This window comes from Corylus avellana, chromosome 2 (assembly GCF_965113065.1).
Source record: "Corylus avellana chromosome 2, dhCorAvel1.hap1.2, whole genome shotgun sequence".
In the NCBI taxonomy this organism is placed as follows: Eukaryota; Viridiplantae; Streptophyta; class Magnoliopsida; order Fagales; family Betulaceae; genus Corylus; species Corylus avellana.
Window position 1 is genome coordinate 43,373,519 of NC_142491.1, and position 21,956 is coordinate 43,395,474.

At 36.0% G+C, this 21,956-nt stretch overlaps 2 protein-coding genes across 2 annotated transcripts; both read left to right on the forward strand.

Annotated features, from left to right (window-relative positions):
- The first annotated feature begins 2,324 nt into the window (after positions 1–2,324).
- LOC132169178 (low affinity inorganic phosphate transporter 1-like) lies at positions 2,325–3,962 on the forward strand. Its single transcript, XM_059580275.2, has one exon. The coding sequence runs from the start codon at positions 2,325–2,327 to the stop codon at positions 3,960–3,962; it is 1,638 nt and encodes a 545-aa protein (XP_059436258.2).
- A 5,720-nt stretch (positions 3,963–9,682) lies between these two features.
- On the forward strand, positions 9,683–12,246 carry LOC132183918 (uncharacterized). The gene is made up of 3 exons (XM_059597392.2): positions 9,683–10,886; positions 11,550–11,778; positions 11,864–12,246. Exons 1-3 carry the CDS (start codon positions 9,985–9,987, stop codon positions 12,047–12,049), a joined length of 1,317 nt encoding a protein of 438 aa, XP_059453375.1. The 5' UTR covers positions 9,683–9,984; the 3' UTR covers positions 12,050–12,246.
- The last annotated feature ends 9,710 nt before the right edge of the window (positions 12,247–21,956 follow it).

The following is a 21,956-nucleotide window of genomic DNA, read 5'->3' on the forward strand; positions in this document are numbered from 1 at the left end:
TTCCCACTTTCTCTATTATATATAGTATATACTAGCCTATAATCGTCTTGAGTAAAAATTAGGAATAGTAAAAAAAAAAAACTAGTTTTCTTGGGATAATCATGTACACATTGTAAAATCTCTAGATTTGCTCCAAAAATCATAATAAAATCGCACACCATTGTCACCCCAACCTAAACACAGCCAAAAAAACCCAGAAGGAAAAAAGAAAACTTTCAAAAGGGTTTGTTAGGCAGATATTATTTATGGTAATTAATTCATTGGAATCTTAAAAGCGCAATTATTTAAGTACGGAAGTACCTCAGTGACTGGAAACTCCATAAACGCATGCAGTTGAACTTCGTCTGATGATAAAAGCTCTGAAGCCTCCCTCTGCAGGAGTTTAAGTCATCATCGTTCTTTGACTTCAAGATTTTCTGCCGCAATAAACCCCATTGGGTTTTCAAGCAAATTTGGATCAAACAAGGCCAGAGAAAATAAGATGTAATTATCATGGCTTTCTTGGCAAACAGGACGAAGCTCTTTCGTTCGATCCTTACACCATAGAATTCACTCTCGAAGCTCACCTTCTGCATACACTTGCATGCATTTTTGAAGCTCCGAACCCACCAACTTCTCTTGAAGAAGTACCATTCTTGGCATCTTAAAAGCCTCGTCAACATTCCAAAGTCTTTGGCTCTTAAGAATTTTCAAAGTACCACATCGGCTCCCCGTGATCTTTGGTTGGCAGTAAAGGGACACCCATATGTCAATTTTCCCTAAAATGGTAAAATGTCACTTTCACAATTTTAACCAGGAAAAAATTAAAATCAAATTTAGTCCTTAAAGTTTTTGTGGGATTTCAATTTAGTCATTAGGTTTTTTCAATTTTGACAGATAGGTCGTCATGGTTTTCTTTGGTTTCAAACAAGCCACTTCATCAACTTACTGTCTAATTAATCAACGGTATGCTACGTAAAATCAATCAATTAATGACATGTGGCTTTCATTTGACACATCATGTGCCTACTATATGTAACACGTGTCACAGGTCATACATATTTGGCTCATATTCTCTTACACTCATAGAGTATGGTTTAATTGTTTAGTATGTATGACAAGTCATACCGTTAATTAATTGGATAGTAAGTAAATGGAGGGACCTTTTTGAAAATAAGAGAAAAATCTAAAAATCTAATTGTCAAAATTCAAATTCCAAATATCAAATTGAAATCACATTAAAACCTAGGGATGCTTTCAATTAAAAATAAAAAATAAAAAATAAACTAGAGATCTCGTGTGAAAAAATAAACGGTAGAGATTGTAAGATTGGAAGAGAACTCCACAGCAGGATTTTCAAAAAGAATAATACTACTCTTCACATATTAATCGAGTGTCAACATGCATGCGATTGGAGAGTTTTAAGTTGGCTGTAAGCCTGTAACCACAAAATGACACGTATTCCCATCGATTTTTCTTATAATATTGTAATTAAATTTGAAGCACCAACTATAAAATTGAAGCTCTATATTTTTATATTTCAAAATTTTGTGGACGTAATAAGCAAAGGATTTGGCTTACATGTATGTTATAGTGTAAACAACGGTTAAGATTAAATCTCAAAGTTGACTTTTTTTTAGAAGCTTTTAAAAGGAGAGAGGAAATAAAGAAAGATTTTGAAAGATTCAATCTTGACAGTTGCTTAAACTACAACATACATGGTAAAATAACATTACATAAGCCGAATCGATAAGATAAGAGTACTAGCAGCAGCTTCCAAATCATTTTTCCTTAATTTGGGAAATAAAACTACTTTTTATTCTGTATAAAAAACACTTTACAATATATTTCTTTTATTTTTCCTATATGAATTAAAAATTATTATTATTACTATTTTTTTTTTATCATTGCAACCAATAAGAGAAAAGAGAAAATTGTTGAGACATGTGAATGAGATAGGAGAGAGAATGATTTGTTTATAATTTAATAAACAAATTAACCTTTAGTGTATGTTAAATATAAGACTTTTAATGTGAGTATGTTTTGTGATTTTTTAAAATTTTTTCTTAAACATAAAAAAAAAAGAAAAAGAAAATAGCATAGAGAGTACTAATGACATAAGGAAAAGCTGCAAAACCGAAGTCGGCATCTCCTGCTGCATCTTGTGGGAATATTAAATTATTCGTACTATCAGAGAAATTAGCGCAACAGAATATCCAGGTGGAAGAAGAGTCCCACTCGGATTCCACTCCCACTCAAAACTCCTATAAAACAGTCTCTCTCTCTCCAACAAGTTGTTATCAGACGAAACTGTTTCAAGAAGTAAAAAATTCGAAGAAACCGCCATGGCCAACAAAGACCAACTGGAGGTTCTCCGCGTGCTCGACCGAGCAAAAACGCAGGTATACCACTTCACCGCAGTGGTTATCGCCGGAATGGGGTTCTTCACCGATTCCTACGATCTCTTCTGCATCTCCCTCGTCACCAAACTCCTCGGCCGCATATATTACCACGTCGAAGGCTCGTCGAAGCCGGGTACCCTGCCTCCCAATATCGCCGCCGCAGTCAATGGGGTCGCCTTCTGTGGGACCCTAGCCGGGCAGCTCTTCTTCGGGTGGCTTGGCGACAAGATGGGAAGGAAGCGCGTCTACGGCGTAACGCTCATGCTTATGGTCATTTGCTCCATTGGCTCCGGCCTTTCCTTTGGGAGCTCGCCCAACGCCGTGATGACTACACTCTGCTTTTTCAGGTTTTGGCTCGGCTTCGGAATCGGCGGCGATTACCCGCTCTCCGCAACGATCATGGCGGAGTACTCCAATAAGAAGACACGTGGTGCTTTTATTGCGGCGGTTTTCGCCATGCAAGGCTTCGGAATTCTTTGCGGTGGCATGGTGGCTATAGTTGTCTCCGCCATCTTTCGGGCTCTGTTTCCTGCACCTGCTTACTCTGTTAATCCAACCGCTTCGACCATCCGTCAGGCGGACTATGTTTGGCGGATCATTCTCATGTTTGGAGCATTGCCGGCCGGTTTGACTTATTATTGGCGGATGAAGATGCCGGAGACCCCTCGTTACACTGCGCTCGTTGACAAGAACGAAAAGAAAGCTTGCCAAGACATGTCAAAGATTTTGAACATTGAAATTCAAGAGGTGAGAAAAGATGAGACGGCGGTGGTTGATCAGAAGAGCAATTCTAAAATACAATTCGGGTTATTCACTCGAGAATTTGCCCGCCGTCATGGGCTGCACTTATTGGGAACGACAACCACTTGGTTCCTGCTTGACATTGCTTATTACAGCCAGAATTTGTTCCAAAAGGACATATTCAGCGCCGTTGGATGGATCCCTGCCGCAAAATCAATGAGCGCCCTCGAAGAGCTTTACAAGATTGCAAGGGCTCAAACGCTAATTGCTCTCTGCGGCACAGTTCCCGGCTACTGGGTCACCGTCCTTCTCATCGATTACATCGGAAGGTTTGCGATTCAGATGATTGGGTTTTTGTTCATGTCAGTTTTCATGTTCGCCCTTGCAATTCCTTACCACCACTGGACGGAAAAAGGGAACCATGTTGGGTTTGTTGCCATGTATGCGCTAACCTTCTTCTTCGCGAATTTCGGGCCTAATTGCACGACGTTCATCGTGCCGGCGGAGATCTTCCCGGCACGGCTTCGATCGACTTGCCATGGCATCTCAGCCGCTTCGGGAAAAGCCGGTGCAATAGTGGGAGCATTTGGGTTCTTGTATGCATCGCAAAGCCAAGACAAGTCGAAGACTGACTCCGGGTACCCTCCCGGAATTGGCATGAGAAATTCTCTCCTTGTGCTAGCTGTGATTAGTGTGGTGGGGCTATTCTTCACGTTTTTGGTGCCGGAGACGAAGGGGAAATCGCTGGAGGAGACGTCAAGGGAGCATGTTGATGAAGAAGAGGGTGATGATCATCATCAAGATCAAGATCAAGGTGAAGATCAAATCAACAGGGTTTAATTATAAACAGCTTAATTAATTAGGGTTATTGTAGAATTTGAGTTCATCTCGTACCAAGTACGGAACCCAGTTTTTGTTTTTTGATATGTAGCTACTTCGACAATTTTTACTGAATTTTGTTTTACATTTGTTTAAGGAATGTGTTCGTGGTCTTTTATATTATATATTTCGAGGTGTGTTTGTCATCAAAATTATAAGGAAGAATCAATGGCATGCATGAAATTAATTCCTCCGTCTCCTTTGCTTCACACTTTTTTGGTTGCATACTTTTTATTTGCCCTTTAGTGGTTGTGCCAACCTCTTGATCTTGATCTTGTTCTTGATTAGAAGGGGTAATCCTTCCTTAAGTTGAGCAAATGTTTAGCTAAATTTTTGTTAAAAGATTAGAATTGAGATCCCCTATAATTCCATTTGAAATTAATTTTCAAATTCATAAATCACAACCTTAAGTCATATTTTTGCATTTAATATGGAAACATGGCTTTTTAAATTTCTTTGGTATGGATTAAGAATGGATGATTGAATGATTTGTAGAATAATGGATTGGAAATGGAATTGATTGGAACGAATTACTGAACTACAACTACAAGTTCTACAATACAAGATATTGATAATGGACTTCTACGACTTTTGGTTTATATACAATTTGGCAAGTCCAACTTACTAACAACTTTCTAGCCCAACTGACTAACAACTCCAGCCCCAATTGACTAACAACTATCAGCCCAACTTATAATCTAGCTCACCATACCTGTTACAATTTTCTCTAATTCATTTTGGATTGGAGAATATTCAGTTAATGGCCAACATTTGTTCCATTAATAAAAAATAATAATAAAATATTATATATTTTTAAAATAATTAAAATAATTAAATAATAAAAAATTAAGGGGTGGTCGGACCACCCGTCAATTATTATTATTTTTTTTAATTTTATATATATATATATATATATATATATATATATATATATATATATATATATATATATATATATATTTTGTTAATAGGACAGATGTCTCATTTATGGCCTCAAGATGGTGATCAATAGGACAGATGTTTCATTTACGGCCTCAAGATGGTGATCTTGGCCATTAACTCAATATTCTTAAGTTCATTTTGGATAGAAGATGATCCTGTTTCAATTTCTTGAGAGTAGCTTTCTCATTAAATGCTAAAACATAATTTATTTTGGAGGTTTATATGAGATTAAAGAGGTCTTAAATAAGCTCAATATGTCCTATGAACACGACAAAAAATGAAAATGTTGGGTATCGATATAAAATGTCTGGTTCCTTGAGAATGGGATGAAGCTATCTCCTCGAAATTCTTTAAATTTGAGGATCCTAGATATATTGGAATCAAATCCTAATTACATTTCCTTTTAGACTGATGATGAGATCGATGGAGATGGCCTTGTAACTTTAGTTTACCTTAATTTTTGCAAAGATAATTAATTTAATTTGATTTTTAAACATCATTAGGATTAGAACTTAATCCCACAACTTAGATAATAGGAATACTATTGTGCCAAAAATTGTATATTAGAGAAACTAGGGGTGTCAACCCGGTCCGGTTTCCCGGTTTTTGGCCAAAACCGGAACCGGAACCGGGGTACCCCGGTTCTCAATTTTGAGAAACCGGAACCGGAACCGGGACCCCGGTTAACCGGGGTCCCGGTTACCGGCCGGTTCCGGTATTACCCGGTCCGGTAACCGGTTTTTTAAAAAAATTAATTTTTGGGCTTATTTTAAGTATTGGGCCTAAAATAAGCCAATTTTTTTTTTTCATAAGTTGACCCATTTTTTAAAAAATCTATTAGTTTCTTTGTCTAAATTAAAAGGGCTTTGTTGTGATTGTTCCAAATAATTAAAAAATAAACCTTAAAAAGTCCAAAAATCCTAAAAAATCATTGTTTTTGCCTATTTGGGCCTTAGAAATAAAAATTTAATTTTTTAAAATACCCTAAACCTAAACCTAAGTGTAAAAAATATTAATATATATATAATATATATATTAATATATAAATATAATAATATATAAATATTATTAAATAAAATGGAAACCCGGTTCCGGTATTCCCGGTAAAAACCGGGTACCAAAAACCAGTACCGGAACCGGGGTACCCGGTTTTTAGATTTTTCAAACCGGAACCGGAACCGGGACCCCGGTTTCCCGGTTTCCGGTTTTCCGGTTTCCCTGTTTTCCGGTTCCGGTTCCGGTTCCCCGGTAATTTTTGACACCCCTAAGAGAAACTGCACGTGAATATATATATATATATATATATATATATATATATATATATATATGAGGATAACTTCTATAAGGAATTGGTGTAAATCAGCCCCTTTGTGCCTACCAATAGAAATCTGCCACATAAGATTATTGCACCAAATCAAATAAGCACCAAAACATTAGATTATATAGGTTTTTTCTTTCTTCTTTTTTTTTTTTTTTTTTTTTTTGTTTATATATATATATATATATATATAAAAGCAATTCATGGCATGCCAATATTAGTGTCATATCATAAAAATTTATGTGACATATTCCCTCCATTTTAACATAAATGTTTAATTTACTTTATATATTTTTACCTACTTTTTTATTTATTTTTTATTTTATATTTTATATGCGTGTCATTCAATTTAAGAATTTTGAATTTGGATAGGATCAAAGTAGAAAGATAAGAGATATGTATGTTTTCGTAGTTATTACTTATTAATTGATATATGGTAGAGAATTTTGAGATGGTAGTAATCAAAGAATGTATGTTTTATCATTAATTTCTATCCATAAAGATGGCATTTGAATCCATAAGGATATATATATATATTAAAAAAAAAAGAAAAAAAGAAAGCTGTATCTTCCCGAGAATTAAATGAGTTAAAAAACTATTAATTATAATTTGCACTTAAAAAAGGAAGAGAATTGAATTGAATTAAACCTTGGATAAACGAATTTAAATGCATAACACGAAGATTAATTACATATATACGATTGACATGCATCCACGTCTGATCGTGATCCTTCCAAAGATGCTCTTAACTATCTTCTTCCAAATTCGATCGATCCTTCCAAAGACATTAATCCCCATCTTATTTTGAGCATATTCTTTACGTAAATATTTTCCTATTAAAACATGTGATAAACGTTTTATATAATTTTAGGGTTAAATATAAATTTGTTTATCATTTTTTTAGAAAGGCTCTTTTGAGTTTTCAAAAGTTATAAATTTGGTCTACGTGGTTTTTAGCTTTTATCAAAATGAATCAATGATGATCCTTTAGATGAAATGAGGGGCATAGATCGACACCCCCACCCAATAGCTCTTATGGTTCCGATCCGTTTATTTACGGTAAAAAAAAATATAATAAAATTTTTGTTACTTGTGCAAAAAGTTACGTAAGACCAATAAAACATTACCGTACGTGTATACATTTGTGTCATATAAGCATATTACTTAAAATAATAAAAAAGAAATAAGGTGACGGTTGATAAAAATCCTCTCCGCGTGTGGTGGTGGGTATTCGGACCACCCACGTACCCTCATCCTTGCGGATGTGGTTTATAAGGTCTCCCACCCTCACATAGGTGGCTCGTAAGGGACTCTTAGCTTACTGAGGTGATTGTCTCCTATGCTAAGGTCCTCGGTGACCCTCTTCAACACAGTTGAGAGAGGGTTGCAGGGGACCACCTAGCACCCCGTGACCTAATCTCTCCCCTGCTAGGGTGGGTCGAGGGACTACCCCACCTCCACCACTCCACAATGGTCATAAGGGTGAGAAGTCCCAACAACCCACAACAACACTAAAGAGGCGGCTCTCCTACCTTTGCGGGATGAGGGTCCTTCATGAACCATCTCGGCTTTGTTGAGAGTCCTTCAAACTATATATATATAGTTTGATAAAGATGAAATCACATGGACTAAATTTATCATTTATGAAAAATCAAGGAATTTTTTGATAAAGTGGTAAGCGATATAGATCATCAAGTTTGTATTATTACCCATAATTTTAATAATCTACCTAAATTCCACCTATATATAGTATGAGTATCCATGGCTATCCACCCATGAAACATTGGAATTTCTAATTAAAACAAGTAAAGGAACTTTAATAACGATCAAAGTGGCGCCATTTCACGACATATTATAATCATGCGCTAATAATCTCTAAACTAATATATTTTATAGAACACTTATTTAATATATTATGTTTATATAATCATCTTTGCTAATTCTTCTGAAGATGATTTGGACAAGAAAATATACTACACGAAACTCTTGGCTTCGGAGCGCAACATCATTTCTTTTAACATTAATCTATTAAATGAAATTAATGCACAACGTGGTAGCCATCAGACGCTGAAACGATCATCTCTCATAAACAAAGGTCATTAAGAATGTTGGTTTGTTAATAGGTTTAAGGATTTTTAATAAACCCACAAAAAGGAAAATAGAAAAAACTAAAAAATAAGTCCTTTTTATTTTTCCTCACGTGTTATTACAAAGAAGAAAATTATTTGGATTACTTTGGTGGAAAGATGTTATATATATATATATATATATATATATATATATTTTTTTTTTTTTTCAAACAAAAAAGGTTAGGTTTCTCATAATCATCAGTCGTAGGTTGTTGTAGTAGTTTTTATGGTGGAATACTGGAATACACAAATTGGTGACAGGTTGCTGGTGCAACCACTTGTGAGTGACCAATAATCCATGGCCATCAGATCAGGCGATTGGCTATCAATTGATTAGACGGGTTACAAGCGATTGGCTGGAGTGACCAACACTTGACAAATATCGGATACAGTCAGTGGATTCTGTAGAAAGGTTTAGGAAAAAGATTAGCATTAGGACAGAGGGATTCGAAATGGATAAAAGCGTTACACACACACGCAATTGTACAAAGATCTTACTGTAATTATTCTGAAAATATAAATGCCCATATCATATGTCAACGTGAATTTCTTAAATTAATTACCCCACTTCATCTCTTCTCTTTATTACCTTGGGTAAAATTTCGATTAACCTTAAATTCCTTTTCTCTCCTTAGATTGAAAAAAAAAATATCATGAAAACTAGTAAAAAGTCAGGTGGGTTCCTTTATGAAGAAGCAAAACAGGAAGGAAGGAAGGGGGTGGGAAATTTCCAATTTCCAACATAAAAAGCAGTCTGGCCCTACTTTCACCATATTTACCATATTCTTATCTCTCCACGTAAATAGACTCAAATAAATATTGTGCCGTTTTTGAACAAGTAATTGAATCTCACCGTACAAATAGCAACCTTCCTGAAAAGTCAGATTGGGGGGACTAATCACTAATCCTTTGAAAATCACCCACCTTGCCACCCTTTCCGTCCATTCAAATCCCAATCAATCCTAACCGTCAAAACAACAGGCCACCCCCAAGACCAAATCATCAACGGTGAGAGGTAATTTTTCATCATAGGGATTAGCAACAAGGCTAGCAGTACTCATTTTGGGACTGTAACGGCACGTGCCGGCCTGCCACAGTAAAGCGAAAAGTGTTGGAATCTAGATCCGGCGACCAAATCATAATCTTTCCCGTCAAGACCGGGGACCTCTCCAATCCAACGGTTTTAAACCAACCCGAAATTCACACCATTCAGATCCCCATCCGACGGTATATATTGAACCTCACTCCCTCCTTCTATTACAGGATTATAAATTTGACAAAACCTGGTCCAAACCTCTCAGATTCACACTCTCTTTCTCCCTCTCTCTCTCAGACTGTGTCCTCTCAAGCTTCTATCGCTTTTCTCTGTGATTGCTTGCTTTTGAGTCGCTCTGCTTACGTGTACCGCCGTGAGTGACGGTTCTAATCGCGCGCCGCCGTGAGATGTCGCCGGCGGCATCGAGCGACCCTGGAGATAAGAATCGTGCGTTGCAGGAGGGCCCACTACGAGGGGATAAGAAAGAAACCAAGAAAGTGAAAAGATCAGAGGGCGGGGATTGAACGGACGAATCTACAAGGTACCCACTGGGACGAGATGGACGGCCAGAAAAGTCAGGCGAAGCTTACGAGAACACAGTCCTCGCTCCTCCGGTCGTCTCCGACCATCCGATCGTCCATTCACAGCCTCTCTTCGGTCACCGAAGAGGACTGTATCACCCCTGACCAAGAAGACTCGGAGGAAGAGAAGTTGATGAAGAAGCCCAGGAAATCTGGGTCGACCCCGAGAACCGGGTCGACCCGGTTCACCAGCCCGGTCCTCGCCATGGCCACGCTCTGTGTCTTCACGCTCTGCTCGCTGCTCTTCTTCCTCTACTTGTTCTATCTGAGAAAAGAAGATACACCCACTTCGGAGAACTTGCTCTTGGCCCTGATTTTCATCGCCGTGGCGTTGTTCTTCGCGTCCAAGCACAAGGGTCTGATCCACCAAACCTTGCTGGTCCTCAAGCACTCGTGGGACGAGAGCGCGAAGCGACTCGGGATTTCTAGAACCAACTCGAAACCCGTTCAGTGGTTCATTGGCGAGCCGAGCGTGCAAAAACCGCGACAAAGAAGCAACAAGAAGATCATACGGGAAGGCGTGGAGTTCTACAGCAATGGTGATTTCTACGAGGGGGAGTTCCACAAGGGGAGAAGCAATGGGAGCGGGGTGTACAACTACTTCGTGAATGGAAGGTATGAGGGGGACTGGATCGATGGAAGGTACGATGGGTACGGGATCGAGAGCTGGGCCAGAGGGAGCCGGTACAAGGGGCAGTATAGGCAGGGGTTGAGGCATGGTTATGGGGTTTACAGGTTCTATACTGGGGACTCGTATGCAGGAGAGTGGTGCAATGGGCAGAGTCATGGGGTCGGAGTGCAGAACTGCTCCGATAGAAGCTGCTATGTTGGGGAGTTCAAGTGTGGAGTCAAGCACGGCCTCGGTTGCTACCATTTCCGGTGAGTTCCTGGGGACTTTCCTTTTCTGGAATTTTTTGCGAAACCCATGGGTTTGAATTGGGGGGGTTTCTCTAGTGGTGTTTTATATTATTGGGTTTTTGTGATTGATTGTATTCTTAGCGTTATCTTTGTGGGCCTTACTAGATTTGAACTGTTTCGTCATTAATAGAACAGTGGATATTTTAATTCTTGAATTGTGTGATTGATTTCTTGGGTGTCTGTTAATTCATCAAAGATTGATATCTCTTGATTCTGTTTGTTCTTGTGTTGGTAATTTTGGTTTTCTTCAAGATATGGGCGAATGCCATTGTAAGTGTACGCTTGGCATTGACTTTGAATTTTCTGTTTCCTTGATATTTATTTGGTGGTCTATTATTTTTTGCACGGTTTGATCATTTTGGATAATTGCAAGCTCAATTAAATTTTCTCCATCTTGTTCATAGCTCTGTCCGTTAAGACTGTTTCATATGCATTTATTTAGGTTCCTCCAGATTTGGTTTGTAATTTTGTATTGATGCTGAATTGATTGGTCTGTCCTGGATTGATCATCTTCAATGCTGTTGTCATTGTGATTTTCCTTCCATTTTAGACCTGCTCTAGATGAAGTAAATTAATTTTTAACAGAGGAACCCAATTGTGACAATGAATGTCATGGTGTTGTAGAAATGGAGATAGATATGCGGGAGAATATTTTGGAGACAAGATTCATGGATTTGGCGTCTATCACTTTGCTAATGGACATTGCTATGAAGGGTCGTGGCATGAAGGTCGTAAGCAAGGCTATGGCATGTATACTTTTCGAAATGGAGAAACAAGATGTGGAGAATGGGATGCCGGCACCCTTAAACACCCTCTTCCCCCACTAACTGACACAGTTCTTCGAGTAATTCAGGTATGTATTGACATTGATATCTCCTTCACCACCATTGTCATCTTCCTGGTTAACATATACTAATTAAAACACAAATCTCTCACAGGCTGCTAGAAAAACAGCAGAGAATGCTATCAACCTTCCCCGAGTGGATGAACAGGTAAACAAGGCAGTTGTGGCTTCAAATAGAGCTGCCACTGCCGCCAGAGTTGCCGCCGTCAAAGCTGTTCAAAACCGAATGGATGGAAAATTTTGCGAAACAAATGTCGAAGATACTGGCTTTGTTGTTTGAAAGTGTAAATTTTTTTACTAATTTTTAGTGTTTGGAAGATGTCACCCCAGTGAGCAAAAGCTCATCGGAGGTTGAGAGAGAGTATGTTTGAGTTTGAGGTTTTCTCGACCACACTGTAACTTGTAAATACACCATGTACATCAATGGATCAATCGAAGATGACTTTTGAAGATTAAATGATTCCTCCTTTTCTTTTCTATCCTTTCCTTTCCTTTTCTTCCGCCACTCTACCTGAACTTAGTGATTTCTTGTGGGGTACTTCATGCATGAAACTCCATTATTGTGTTTTCCACAGCAATAATGAATCGTAGGTGTGATTGCCAGCTTGTCTAGCATCATCATAACGATCAACGACGACAACAACAACAACACAAGAGAGCCTTATCTATATGAAATTGTGGGTACTTTATCTGATGATAGAGGGGGAAAAAACTGGGCCACGAATGCGATCTTACAGCAAGTTGCATGAAATTCTTGGCATGACTCCCCCACGCACGAGCAAACACACAGACAGAGAGAGAGAGAGAGAGAGAGAGAGAGAGAGATGCCCATTTTGGTGATTGCTTGACCCTTTTTCTGTACAAATTAAGAAGAAGAACCTCCCCACGACGACGCCCCAATCCCCCTATGCAGCACAAGCTGTCGACATGAGTAACATGAGAAGATGCTACAAATCCTGGCACGAAAAATAATATAGCTACCACTAAAATTTAATATTTTTAATTATTTTATTATATAGCTCGGCTGATAGATGTTGTCTCTTTTACAATACTCCTAATTAATTCAGCAAATTACCGAACTATTATGGTTTGAGTTCCATTAAACTAATGGGTCTTGTTTCCAATTTGAAAATACAAATTTTTTTACGTTTTCTATTACAATTTTTTTTTTAAATATACTTTAAAAGGATAGATTTCCTGAAAATTTGATTTAAAAAAACGCTCTCTAGAGCTAAGAAGCCATGTGCCTTCCTCATATAAGATACGTTTGAGATTTGTCATTATTTTTACGCATGGCACATGATATGATGGTGGTGGGGTGGGGTTCTTGTGTTGGTAAAGAAACAAAAAGAATAGAGAATAAATATATCTGCCTCCTTTTGGATAAATAAATATACGAAAATATTTGAAATACTATAATTTTTTTACAAATTAATATAACAATTTATAATTATGAAATATTAACTTTTTTGTCAGAGCCACATAAGATATTTTATTAATTTTTTTTTGTTTTTATTTACTTGATTTACTAAATGTAGATTCCAATCCCTCCCAAGTTTAAACTCTCAACTACTCCACATGCATATTTCACAAAAGTCCAAGGAAAAGGGTTGAGGGAGGGAGATTTTTTAATAGTGGAGAGGGCTTTTGCTCCTCGTTTGACTGATCCTCCAGATGGGGGGTGGGGGGGGGGGTTTCCATCAAAGTCCCCATAAAGGAACTGCCTCAGCATGCTACTGTAATTAGCAATTTGACTAACTTAATCAGAGACAGAGAGAGAGGCATTAATTTAAGATTATTCTTGTGTTTTTGTATAATGTCTGGTAGCATGTTCTTTCCATTACTGCACTCAACATCCACTTTGCCTAATATTAATACTTTCTTTTTTAGTTTTCATAATTGAAAGTTCTCTCTTCATTTGGTTACCCTTAGATCTGGTCAAATTTCTTGGGGAAATGAAATCTCCAAAAAATCTTTGCTAAGAACATGCTGCTAAACGATAAATTAATTATTAAATTTATAAAAAAAAAAAAGCTGCAACCCCTTAATTAAATAAATGCTAACAACAGCAAAGAAGGCAATTGGTAAGTGTTTACCTAACACTTCCTACTAAAGATAGTAAACTGAAAATTATCTTAAAGCACTTTCAAATCTGTTTGACAATTTTTTTTTTTTTTCTTTTTCTTTAATCATTTTAGAATTTGAAATTCTGACCCTTGTTTCATGTTCAATCTCTTTTGGCTTACTAGTGGTTTTTTCATAATAATTATAATAATTGTAACTTACTACTAAACCCTAAACCCTAAACACATTTTTGAGTTTAGTTGTTCGGTGTGTTTTTTTTTTTTTTTTTTTACTATTATAATTAGTTTCTTTTATTTTCCCAACTAAACTTGATTCCAGCTGTCCTCGTAAATTAGTTTTTTTTTTAGCTAAATTTAGCTACTATGCCTTATTTTTTTGCTCCAGCAATCCTTGTAAGATAGATTTTTTCCCAATAATTACTACATATTATAACAACTTTTAATAATATTTTATTATATTTTCTTTCTATTTTTTTGGATCTGGCTTACATGTTGTTATTAAATTAACAGCATGTATGATGTGGTGTAAGCAACGGTCAATATTAAATTTCAAAGTAGACTTATTTTTAGAAGCTTTTAATAGAAGAGAGAAAATAAAAAGAAATTTTTTTAAAATTCAATCTTGACCGTTGCTTACACTACAACATACATACGATTATTTTAATAACAGCATGTAAGCCGGATTCTATTTTTTTAACTTACTACTAAACCCTAAACCCTAGGTAAATTTGTAAAAAAGAAAGTTATAAGAAGTGAAGGATTTTTCTTGTAAGGTAAGCAACGAATTACCGTGTTACATGTGGCAAAAAAATGCTTCTATGAAAGTACAAGAAAATTATAACTTTAATTTGGAGGCATGTGGTTCGTGCATTTATTATTCATTATGACCAAACATTTTGCTGCTCTTTTCGTCCCCCCCATCAATGTTTTCAGTGTTACGATCTTTTTAATGCATTTTGTGCGAGTGAGAAAAAATATCTAACCTTGCTATACACAACCAGTACTACTAGTACTGTTCGATTTGGTCAATCATCGTTTCATTATTGGTTTTATTACACCATGGAAATTATCAAAATCCTAGAATTATCCAAGTTAAATCTCTATTTATGATTTTATTGGAATTTTATACGTAATGTTTAGAACATGTTTCAGTAGTGGTACCATTTTTAAATGTTTGGTCTGTTTCTTAAAGTTAGTTGAAGGATGGAAAGCATTGTGCTTTCAATGGATCAGTTCAATAAAAAGTTGGAACTAAAGGTTGTCTTTTATGGGAAAGATTTAGTTTCATTAACTAAATAAAAAGCATGATTCATATAGGAGTGGGAGACCCAACAAATTCTCTAATATATATATTTCAATTTTAACGGTTTAAGTTGATCGAAAATGTGCAATAGATCACTCTGTTGGTTTTATGTCCGAAATTGTGCTGTCTGTTAGTGCTATGTCATTATTTTTGCCACGTCACATGAAAATAATATTTTTAATAATTTAATTAAAAAATAAAATATTTTAAAACAAAAAACCAAGAGATTAGCTAACTAAATAAACGATCAAGAAAAGGATCATAAACTTAGCTATACTCGCATTCCAATGAAATTAAAAACTATTTATGGGTGTTAAATTTTATATTGATTTTTTATTAGGTGAGATTGAGTTTTATAAGCATAAAAATAATAATAATAATAATAATGCAAATGTGTATATATCGTTGGGGAATTCAATCTGTGCCACATCAGTGTTTTAGACAGTAGCAGCAGGAAATGTGCCATGTGGCAGGCGATGATTGTTGCTGGCTGGTAATCTTACAATAACTGTAGGGAACATCATGGTAGATGAACCGCATTGAAGGTTCTGTCTCTTGCTTGAAATCTAATCAACCATGATGTAAATTTGGACCTTTTATTTATTTTATTACAAGATATTTCAGTAGTGGAGTCGTCAGATTGGCTTGTTGCCTTGTTGGGTATGAGACTGTCAAAGTCAAACCCCACCTTCTCTACGTTTGCATGTATTTTCCGGATGTTTTGGTGATATTGTTTAAAAATCCCATGTTGAGATCATGGATAATGACCACCACATGAACATGTTATTTATTTATTTATTTTTTTTTTATAAATAAATTTAAAAATGTAATAGAAAAAATTATTTAAATTTTATTAAATTAACACGTCTTCAAAATGTAAGAATTTAAAACGCATGTAAAAATCATATACATTTAAGATCAATTTAATAAATTGAATTGAAGAAGAAAATCTTTTTGTTTCAATTTTCACTAGCTTTCATACATTTTACCTATTTTTCAAATAGAGCGTTTTGTAGATTTTTATGTTTATTTTCTAATGGAATTTAAATATAAATATGCTCCCAATAATTACAAAAAAAAAAAAAAAAAAAAAAAGTACAATGGTTTTGGGTAGGTCACCCCACACTCCCTCCGCCCACCCGCCTGCAGAGGAATGGATCCCACTGTGGGTGGGTGGGGTGAAGGCCGGGGGGTGTGGGTTGAGATCACCTCACCCACTTGGCCACTTGCTGTAGCCTCTTTTTTATTTTTTTTCTTTTTATTTTTTATTTATAAATTTTTTTAGGAGTATATCTGTATATGTGTATTTTCATATGGCCGGATTGTTATATTAAAAAATTGACAAAAATATAAATGGAATGATTTATTCAAAAAATTAATTGATATAACACATGACACTGATTTTAAAAAATTTGGAACATCAAGAATATATATTAATATTGATCTGAAACTTAAAATAGTAGTCCGATATTTTTCATTTTTATTCATGCTCTCTAATTAAAGCCCTAATTATGAAATAATAATAATAATAATAATAATAATTGCATGAAAAAATTAAATGCTTAAGATAAAAACTTTGAAAAAGAAAAAAAAAAGATGGAAAGTCATTTTCATGAAAATTCAATGCCTAAGATACAAGTACAACAATAACCCACGGCACCATTCCTTATTGATCATGATTGCACTTTTTTTTTTTTCAACATGAAATGCTTGACTACTTGGCCATTATTTATTTTTTAATAGAGAAAACAGAATGAAAATGTGTACGGCATCAATGAATGTCACAATATGCACCCTCTTCAAATATTTAAATTCAAAGAAAAAAAACAAAAAAGACCTTACTTAAATTTATCTTCGTAGGCCTCAAAATTCCACCAAAGTGCATTGCCCAGCCTCCAACCATGTTTCTTAGACCACAAGGGTAGTGGTTGAGTTGGTAGAAGAATTCCTTTCATCTTAGTGGTCGCGTGTTCGAATCCGCTTGCGGTAGTAGATGCGTGAACCAGATGTTACTTTGAAGGGGCTCTACTGGCTCACACCTTTGTGGGGTTGTGGTGACGGGCTCGCCTTCCCAGGCAGTAGCTATGGCTCAAATCGGACATTCCACAGCGGGTGGGAACCCTGATGGTAACGCCCAAGGGAGAAAACTACACAGGTCGCCCCTTCCCACCTTTTTGATTAAAAAAAAAAAAAAAACCCATGTTTCTTAGAATAAACCTCCCATCTTGTCATTGACTTTTAAGGTATTCATCTTCAATTTCCATATAAAATGCACCGGCACCGCTTAAATTCCAAGGTTCATGCATGCGAGTGTACCATGTACATATTTATCTCTACAATTATTTATCATGTGGGTTGACGTAAAATATTTTAAATGGTTTTCTAGTTAGTTAAGTGCACTTTAAAATAAATCATTTAAAACACGTTAACAATATGAAATTGGTGTGAAGTTAAAATCAAATTCCTTACAATTTATTTAAAATTATAGATTCTCAAATTAAACTTAAACACTTCAAAATTAAGCTTAAAAGTCTTTGAAGTGTCTAAGCGGTCCAAAACAAACACATTAAATTGACTTTCAAGATCATATGTCTCATCTCATTAATTTTCTCTTCCTTGTAAAACTTTGCCCGAACAGTTGGGGTATGTAGATATTAACATAAAGCAGGAAATGCCATCCAAGTGTTTGAATGTAAATGAAGGTGATCTCCGTGTTGTTGTTTTCCTTATCAGCAATTAAAAAATTAGCTGTTAAGTCACCTAATTCAATCCTCTTTATTGACTATCCGAAAAAATATCAATAAAAAAAGTGATATTAGTTGGTGGGGTGGGGGTGAGAAAGAGTCCTCCCAAGTTGGTCCAACCCAAATCTTTTTAAGGGCAAATATTAATTAGGGTTAACGTCAGAAAAACCTTTGTTTGACTTTCATATGCAACACAAACAACATAGTGTACAATAATGCACAAATCTATATTCCGTTCATACCTACCCCGGGGTACACATGGTCAAATTTGAATCACGATAGCACCCTTTTATAATAATCACCATTATTTGTCTTAGAATTATCATATGGAAATGTATGGATACAATTTTTTTTTATTATTATTATAAATTGATGTGGCAATTCAAATGATATTTATTATGTCACTCATCGGCCCAAGTACAACCACACAATCACGGTATGGTAGTTTTGGGTCTTCACGACATGGCTGTGGTTACATCTGTTTGTTATTTATTCACTCCAGAATCAATAACCAAAAGAGGACGAGAAGAAGGAGACGAGGTGATTGACCATTTGTAGAGATAGTGACACAAGAGGCGGACCGATGTGGCAGGATGGAAGCTCTGGTGTCACGTGAACTACCATGTTAGCTTAGTAGTTGAAACGGTAAATGCCACGTACGATGAAATGTCACATCATTTTTTATTTTTTATCTTTAAAGGAATAGAGTGACTTTTATAGATAGTTAAACAAACATTAAGAATAACGCTCGATCAATAAAGATAATATCCGAAATACAGTGAAAATTTTTCTCAATAACTCTTGCTCCTTGGTGAGAGAAAGCGCTTATTTCGCAAGACGATGAGCTATTTCATTGAGTTGTTGTTTAACATGATTAACCTTCCATCTTTGTAGACAATTTAATACCCCTCGAGCTTCCTCAATGAGATGTCCATACCGACGCCAACTTCTTTCATTTTTCCTAAGTGCCTGCACCATTTGGAGAGCATCACCTTTCAGGATCACCCTATAAAATCCTAGCTCACGTTTGCATCTTAATCTTGTGCTAAAGTTATTGCACCAGGTGGCTCTCACCCATGCAAATACGTGGCCTTTCATTTAATATCTCACGTTACATAATCACTTATATTTTTTATGATTTCTTATTAAAAATACAGGAAAAAAATTTATATTCTCTCCATCTTATGTTCTTTTAAATTACTTCACGTTGGAATAATCCCAAATGTTGTCCATCTTAAAAAGTCAACAAAATCATTATCAGCTGATTAATAATTTTTCGAACTTATTTTTTCTTTAATTTTTAAAAAGGAATAAATTTACGAACTGAAAATATTTTATTTTTGATACACCATCATCGATCATTTGAATGATGCTGCTCTAAAAAAACTTGGATCTTTGACATGATTAAACAATTTGGAATGGTAACGATTAATATAACTTTCCATGTGTGAGTGAGACCAAGATGGTCTACAATATTATATCATGGAAGAGAAGTATATATTATATAATTACCTTGATGAATAAATTTAGTATGAAATTAATTTGCGCAAGCATATGATGAATATATCCACCTTTAGCTGTGGTCCAAAGTTGAGATGGCCATGTGGTCAACTTTATATTCATTGTGCTTTTGAATTCAAAACACACCACTGCGTATCAGGTGTCAAGACATCTATAAAAGTAGAGGTATCCCCCCGAATGCCATATTCAAACACCGACTTAATTGGTTGAATAATATCATTAATTCACTCTTCTTCTTTCTCAAGAGTAGTTCATTATTGACATTCTAAGCATTCAACCACATATTTTTTAGCCAAAGTTTAAGATTTTTAAAGTGCACTAAATATTTCTCTGTCCTTCTCGAAATTCTAAAATTATTCGTTACGTGCTTGAGAAATTAGTTATGTAATGATGTGCTTAGGTTTAATATTTCAATCCACAAGGATCACTTTTACTTTAAGGATTGATTAAAAAAATTAACACAAACGAACGGTGGTCCAAAAACATACACCATGAATAATTATGGGACATGTAGGTGAACTACCATTAGGTGAAGCAATATGTCCTATGTCGGCACAACGGGTTTCATTGACTGTCGAAGATTAGCTTTGCAAAGAAAATGTCTTTGATCCATTTTCCTTAGACGATTCAAATAATGTTTTGTCACATATATATATATATATATATATATATATATACAGTTTCCGACCTCCAAAGTGCTACAAGTATTTAATGTGGGTGACTTTTCATTGTGTAGTGGGGGGGGAATAGGGGATTGAAATAGATTGCATTGAGGGACCTCCCTAATCAATACCCAGTGAGATGGATCATTTTAGGCCTGCGTCGAGTCAGTACTGGTCGGTGCTTAATGCTTATGGTCAATTCAGTCTCTCTTTTGGCAAGCAGTCTAGGTATGCATGCATGGCAGGTTTGTCAGGACAAATTAAATATAATAAGGGTGTTAATACAGTGATTGCAGGTTATTCACCAGAGGGAAAATCTGCGAGATAGGAAGGAGTTTAAAGGATTTGCCGCCGGGGTGGACCCGGCAGGACTACTCTGTCGCTCGAGTTAGTGTTTGCGAGAGTGAAGACAAATTTTGGTATAGTAATAATGATAAGACTAGTTAAGACGTAATTGAGCGAATGCCCTTCGATTCTAATTATAAATTGTCGTTACCGCCTCGCTTTTTAGGGTTTAAGAAATTCATGCCAGCAGTTTGTTTATGATGTGGAGATTCATTCCTCAAGTTTGTTAGGAGAGCGTATGGTGTGAGCAGATCGTTGGCTAAGCTATAGAGTGGAGAATGAGCTGTTGGAGGTTACATTTGGACGAGAGTGCACCTGAATTGATCCTTTTGGTTATCTGGGTTCTAGGCCATTAGGCCTTCCCAACCTCTTAGCTATGACGGTTGGCCTCTTTAGGCCTTTCGGCAATAGGCCACTGAACCTTTTGGCAATTTTGGTGGATGACCTATATTAGGAGCCCGTCGATAATTGGGTTCTCCAAACGATATGATCACTTACATCTTGTGTTTAATGTGCACAAAACCAAGCTAAAATGCCGCCTCAATAATTAAGAATACGTAGCACTCTATTTATGTCCTGCATGTATAGAATCATGAAACAAACCAATGCCAAATAACATCATGTGGCTAGGAACCACCGTATCTTGGCATAAATTTTGTAGAGTTGATCTTAATTTCTTTTCCCCATATTTGACTAACTTAACTTGGAAGCCCCCTGTATAGATAAAACAATCGGGTTCGCAACTCATATTTAGCAATCAGGTCAAAAAATATTTTTTGACTTAAAAATTATATTTCTCAAACACAATCTCAAATGCAACAGAAAAACACTAACGCATTGGGCATATTCAAATAGGGCTGACAATTTTGACACGACTCGACAATCCGACACGAAATTAGCGGGTTTGGGTTTATCTTAAATGGGTTTTGATCGTAAACGGGTCAACCCATTTATGTTTACTCTTAACAGGTCTTGTCACGGGTCACTCATGGGTGACCCGCCAGATCCGTTTATTTATTTAAAATTTATTTATTATTTTTTAAAACCTGAAAAAATAGTGAAACATAAACCTAAAAATTTCTCTTCTCTTGCTTCCTGAGTCACGCCGCCTCCCACTCCCAAAGACCTATTTCTCATTTTTCTCATTTTCTCCCTCACGGCCTCACCCTCAATTTCTCTCCTCTCTCTCTATCTCTCGCGCCGCCGACGTCTCCTCTCCTTCTATCTCTCGCGCCGACGACGAAACCCAATTTGTATTTGTAAATTGTAATGATGATGTAGTTTTTTTTTTTGTTATTTAATTAGACAATTAAGCCTATTACCTATTAATTAAGTGATTTGGTGCTAGCCTACTAGGAGTTTAATTTCAAGAGATAATTGCTAAAACTATTATTATTTCATTTTTTTTAAAAAAAAATTTAAGTTAAACAGGTCAAACGGGTTGTGTGGACCTGACACGACCCATTATTTTAAACGAGTCTCACGGGTCGTGTTGGATAACCTGTGAAAATTGCCGTGTACGTCGTGT